The sequence below is a fragment of the Orycteropus afer genome, unplaced genomic scaffold, assembly GCF_000298275.1.
Source record: "Orycteropus afer afer isolate SDZICR_OR568_19922 unplaced genomic scaffold, OryAfe1.0 scaffold00330, whole genome shotgun sequence".
Classification (NCBI taxonomy): domain Eukaryota; kingdom Metazoa; phylum Chordata; class Mammalia; order Tubulidentata; family Orycteropodidae; genus Orycteropus; species Orycteropus afer.
This window is the reverse complement of record NW_006921917.1, coordinates 450781-457149: the sequence shown is the minus strand read 5'-3', so window position 1 is coordinate 457149 and position 6369 is coordinate 450781. Positions and strand designations below refer to the sequence as shown.

General features: G+C 40.0%; 1 protein-coding gene across 1 annotated transcript in view; it reads left to right on the top strand.

Moving 5' to 3' along the window:
• Positions 1 to 6369, top strand: part of MYH10 (myosin heavy chain 10) — a 159394-nt gene that overhangs the window by 45574 nt on the left and 107451 nt on the right. The window contains 3 exon segments of the mRNA XM_042782460.1: positions 620 to 641; positions 1596 to 1698; positions 2522 to 2551. Of these exon segments, the coding sequence (XP_042638394.1) occupies positions 620 to 641; positions 1596 to 1698; positions 2522 to 2551 (155 nt within the window).

The following is a 6369-nucleotide window of genomic DNA, read 5'->3' as shown; positions in this document are numbered from 1 at the left end:
TGAATTGCTGACCTTTTGGTTAAGAGACAAGCACTTAACCACTGAGCCACCAGAGGTCCTTTAATACATCAATAAGTGGTTATATGTAGAATCATCAAGTGTTAGTACTAGAAGGGATCAAATCCAATTTCTACATTTTTATATATGGGAATATGGAGGCTCAGTCCTTAAATCATTATAACTAGTTAATGGGATCCTTTCACCCAACCCCTCTGTTGAGACTATAGGTACTTGGGTGCAGGGAATTGGGAAGGTAATAAAACCAGTAAGCATTTACTAAAAACTGTGGACAAATTCAAACATTATAATTCCAAAAATTGGTCAAAATTTGTTAGAGAAATTAGATTTCCAAGCCTTAAATAAAACAGGCTTATATTAAGCAATGATAGATAACAATTACTAGTTGGCAGTGTGTGTAAAACATCTTTATGTTTCTGTGGGTTTTATTTTAAATTCATCTAATTATATATTCAGACTTTATTTAACGCAGATTTTTATTGATTGTAAAGGTAGGTTTGCTCTGGTCATGTCTTAGGTAGTTTAAGAACTCGCATGAAGAGTACCATACTGTACCAAACAGCTTGCCCGAATTGTAGATTTAGCACTGAGTAGAAATAAGAGGATACCTCTGCAATGTGCTAGTCTTGTTTGTAAATGTGAATCATATGAAGTGAATGCTGTTTGTCTCATTCATAAAATTCATAGTATTCATTTATTATTTCCTCACAAATACCTGTGTGCTGGCTCTGTGTCAGACAAGGTTATGTGGATTAAAAATTACAAGCAGAACTGAACAAATGCAAAGCCTGGGCCGACAGTGGGCCGGGCCGGGCTGTAAAGAGTTGCAGTCAGTGTGAAGGTCTTGGATGAGGTGGATAGGAGGTACAACATTGGCATAAAGGAAAGAATCATTGTTTGCCTGGTTTGAGGGGTCATCTGAGAAGGCATTCAGTGGCTTTGAAGCTGACTATCAGTAAACAGGGAGCTCTGGTAGCATAGTGCCTAAGGCACCTGACTGCTAACTAGAAGGCTGGTGGTTCAAACCCACCAGCCACTCCTCGGAAGGAAGGTGGGGCAATCCTACTTCCGTAGTGATACTGCCTCGGAAACCCAAGGAGGGGTCGCTATGAGTCGGGGTCCGGCTTCACGCACATAACAACAACAACATCAGCAAACAGCAGGTGTCCCAGAGTTTAGTTTCCTCCGTAAAATTTGAATTTGATTGATTTGGGAATTCCTTATTTCTGGTTTCTGGACATGTTTCTGGTCCTGAGAAGTTTCTCCATCAGCGGCCTAATAAGTTCTGCTTCTCCCACAGGACCCCTGGTCCCTGAGCAAAAGAAGTTGTGGAAATTTTCCTGTGTCCTTTTAATGGCATCTACTAAGAAAAATTTGAGTTTATTTAAAATACACTTTAAAAAAAAGTTGTTTTCTTTTTGGCCAGCTTTCCCTCCTACTTTCCTTATCTTTGTTTTCTACCCACTTCTGTTGTTTTATGTTCGTTTTTCTACATCTAGTGTAAGTTTATGAATTGTTATTATGGAAGGTATATGCTAGGCTTTTGTTAACTCAGACTGTGTTCGTATTTCTTTCAGGGGTGAGTCAGGGGCTGGGAAGACAGAAAATACGAAGAAAGTCATCCAGTACCTTGCTCATGTTGCTTCTTCACATAAAGGAAGAAAGGACCACAACATTCCTGTAAGTTTATGTTTTGTTGTTGTTTTAAAAATCTTAGTTTATTCTTTCACAATTTCAGGAGCAAGAATAAGGAAGCAGACTTACACTGGGTCCTGCCAAGTTAACAGCTCTTTTGTCTTCCCTCCTCCACACGTAGGAGGGGGCAAGGATATAAGAACATTGCTGTTAAATAGTTCCCGCTTACAGAGCTCACCGCAGTTAGGGTTGCTGCTTGAAGCCTAGTTTCTTGCAAAGATTTGGTGAGAACTGTTAAAAGTTGGAGAGCTGTGCTTGCTGAAGACTTGTCTCATTTCCTACCAAAAGAAGACCCTCAAATGTTTTTTTTTAGCAGTTCTTTCTGGACTTACAGAGCAACCTATTGCTGCTGCCCCCAGCAGCTTGAGGGGAGGGTAGAAATGTGGGAGGAGTTGATGATAGAAAAAGGGGTAGGAATATAAGTGTCAGCTCTCCTTGATTTGTAGACATACAGACCAGACCAAACCAACTCACTGGCATCAAGTTGATTCCAATTCATGGTGACCCCATTGGGTTTCTGAGGCAGTAAATCTTAACGGAAGTAGATGGCCCCATCTTCCTTCTGCGGAGCTGCTGGTGGGTTTGAACCGCCAACCTTCTGATGAGCAGTCAAATGCCTTAGGTGCTACACCACCAGAGCGCCTTGGATATGCAGAGGTGGTAGTTAATACAGCTTGAGCTCTTTGCCAGCCAAGCTGGCATTCACAGGCCTAACTATACGTGGACTTGAGTGCTTTGGATGTGCTTTACTGCTTGGGGACAGACCCAGTCTTGCTAACTTTTGCATTTATCTGTTTGTAACAAACAGCAGGAATCGCCTAAACCAGTGAAACACCAGGCAAGTGCTTTTCTTTATGCTTCTTTGTCTTGAGTGTTTGCGCTAATTTCTGTCTTCAGACTGAGTCTCTATTAGAAACAAATACCATGGATTTTGAGTGCTATCTATTAGAAATTACTTTTGAAAATTCATCACTTTGAGCCTTACTTTTTCATGAGTAAAAGCATGCCATTTTGCTTTCAAGTTGTTTTCCAGATCAATGTTAATATTTATTTGCTGTTTTATCATGATACTCAATCGCATGTTTATAAAGCCTATAAACTTATAGTTTCGTATGTCAACTACTAGGTGGAATTACTTTAATACTTCTTAAGCACATGGAAACCTAGCTTTGTGCTGCAGCTTTAAAGTTGTATCTTTTGAGTTAACAACTTTCTAATCTGTTAAAATCTTGTGGTGGTGTGTAATATATATATATATACATACATATATATATATATAATTATTCTGGTCAAGGAGCAGAGGAATGTTTTTCCTAATTATGAGTTGTCCTCCTTTTAGCTCCATGGAGCATAGCAGAGAACAAACCATAAACTAGAGCATGGCCTCCATTTCCTGCTTCCTGGTAGGACAGTGAGGACAGAACTGAGCCAGGCTCCTTGGCTGGGATGTACTTGGACTTAACCCTTTCCCTAGCATTGGAATGGTTTTGGCTTGCCTGTCTTCCACAAGCATGGTGATTTGAAGCATGAAGGAATAACACTGTGTTATGGAAATGATCTATAAATATAAGAGAGTGATCATAGTATCTAAAGGAATTGTCACAGATATTCAGCTTTCTTAAGATTCTTAAGAACTTCTCACACATCAGCGCTGTACTGCACCTGTAAAGGGTCTGGGGGGGTGAAGTTCTTCTGCTGCTTTAGCTGCGGACCACAGATGAGGGATGCGAAATGGGCGGGCTCATGAAATACTCATCACCCTACAGGAATTGAAAGGCTTCTTTGCCAGCATTAGAAGGAATCTCTGGACCTGGCACCACTTTTTCTCTGTGGTTCAGAGATACATTTAACTTGTACTTAATCACTAGTAAAATAGTGTTATAATTGATGGACAGATTAAGGTTTTCCATACCCTCCTCAGTGGAATGCATAAACCACCGTCGTGAACATTTGTTTCAGTGTTATTTTCAACCACAGCATGGGTCTCTGTTGTGTAAGAGTAGCATGCTTACCCCTAGACTTTACATTGGGTCAGATCCATCCCTGGGAAGCAAGTGTTCCCAGCAGCTTCTCTGGGCTGTGTGTCACTGTCACATTGAGGTGCATGTCTTACTGCATGTATTCACTCTGCACGGTGTCTTTGATGCTGTTTTTTCCCAAGTTTTATTTCCATAGTATCGAAGTCAAGTATTAGCTATGGTAATGTTTCTAGAAACATTATAAGAGCACTGGCTCCCAATTTAGTTTTTGCCCCCAACATTCTTGAAGAATATAAAATACCAGTATGATAGGGAATAGTTGCACCCTGGAGAGGGTCGAGGTAGAAAATAAATTCCTTCTCTCCCTCCACTCCTTTTCCCTTTCTGGAGTGCTGCTATCCTTGCCTTCCTCACTCAATTTTGAGAATGAGTCATTAAAGTAATAGCTATAATGTTGAAAGCCTGTATTTCCAAAAGTCAGTATTTCTTTGGGTTTGCTATCATTGGCTTGCGTATTTACATTAACCTTTACAGGCAGAACTTTCTCAGGTTCCCAGGAACCATTTATATAAATTTCTAGAGTTTATCACTAGACAGCAGTGTTGATTGTAAAAACAAAAGGCGCTCCCAGGATCCAGATTTTGTTAGCCTCTGGTGGCGTAGTGCCTAAGGCATTTGACTGTTAACCAGAAGGCTGGCCGTTCAAACCCACCAGTCACTCATCAGAAGGAAGACTGGGTGATCTACTTCTGTAATGATACTGCCTTGGAAACCCAAGGAGGGGGCCGCTGTGGGTCGGATCTGACTTGACGGCAGTGAGTTTGGTTTTTTATTTATTTTTGTCCTCTCATTCTTTTCTTTTTTTAAATGGCTTTATTGAGATAAAATTCACATACCATATACAATTCAACCATTTAAAGTGTATGATTCATTGTTTTTCAGTATATCCACGGTTATGCAGTCATCACCACAGTCAATTTTAGAACATATTCGTCACCCTCCAAAGTAACTCTGTACTAAGCAGTCACTTTCCATTCCCTCCTCCAGCCCAAGACTACTGCTGATCTACTTTCTGTGTCTGAATTTGCCTATTCTGGACATTTCATATGAGTGGAATCATATAATATGCAGTTTTCTGTAATTGGCTTCATTTACTTAGCATAATGTTTTCAAGGTTCATTCATACCACAGCTTGTATCAATATTTCTTTCCTTTTTATGGTCAAATAATATTCCATTGCATGTATATAGCACATTTTATTTATCCATTCATCAGTTGATGGATGTTTGGGTTGTTTCCACTTTTTGGCTTTTAGAATATTCTAATGATGTTATCAACAGTCATGTACAGGTTCTTATGTGAATGTATATTTTCAGTTCTCTTGGTATATTCCTAGGAGAGGAGGTATTACATCATATGGTTAAGGCAGTGTGTAACATTTTGAGAAACTGCCACATTTTTTAAAAACAATTGTATCATTTTACATTCCCACCAGTAATGGGTGAGTGTTCTGATGTTTTTTCATCCTCACCAATACTTATTATTATCTCTTTTTTAATTATAGCTATCCTACTGGGTGTGAAGTAGTCTTTATTTTTTGTCTTTAAAGCTTAATCTTCACTACAAAAATATGAATAAATATAAATTGTTTTCAAAATCCAAGTCACAGTATTTAAGAAGCAAACTTTAAATAACACTTATGAACTTTTGCTGTGCTTTATCTAACAAAATTCAAGTCTCGCTTGGTTTGATCCCCTGGGAAGCCTAGCTTTCTAGTCTCTTGATAGGTTACTTTCAGGACACTCAAAGCTTGCCACAGTGCTCGGTGCCACCTTAACGCCTGAACACAGTGCCGTTTCACAGCAGATTTGAAAATGACTACTTTCTAAAAGATGGGACCATGAGTTGGGATCAACTCAATGACAGCTGGCACTGGTGCTTTCTAAACCTTGACCTTGCCCTAAGAGTGATACTTGGGAGCCAGTCCACCTGCCTCACCATCATTCAGATCGCTCACATCTAGACAGCAGCTTCAGGATGACTTTGTATCAGGCCTCAGCCTGGTCTAAACTGTTCGGAACCAAGATAGAAATGTAGTAGCAAGTAGCAACTGTGGAAATTGGAGCCTGCCAGTTGAAATTAATTTCTGGTTCTCAACGTGGTAGTTAGTTTGCTGCCTCCTGCTTTTAACCTGCCCCTTGTGGTCAGTAAGATACCTGCAACTTTGCTTGTCAGACCTGAGTTCCCTTGACAACTGAGGTTTTGAAAGAGGTATATTTTTTAACCATTTCACATTTATCCACTTCTACTGATTATTTAGCAAGTGTATGTTATACACTAAGGAGCTCTAGTGCTGTAGTGCGTAAGGCATTTAGCTGTTAACCAGGTCAGTGGTTCAAACCCACCAGCTTTGGTGGAAGATGAGGCAATCTACTTCTGTAAAGATTTATAGCCTTGGAAACCAGTGGAGGTCGCTATGAGTTGGAATCGATTTGATGGCAATGGGTTTTGTTTTTGTTTTAAAAAAAACCAAACTCACTGCTGTTGAGTTGATTCTGACTCATAGTGATTCCTCCTTGGGTTTCCGAGGCAGTATCTCTACAGAAGTAGATTGTCCAGTCTTCCTACTGAGGAGTGGCTGGTGGGTTTGAACCGCCAGCCTTCTGGTTAGCAGTCA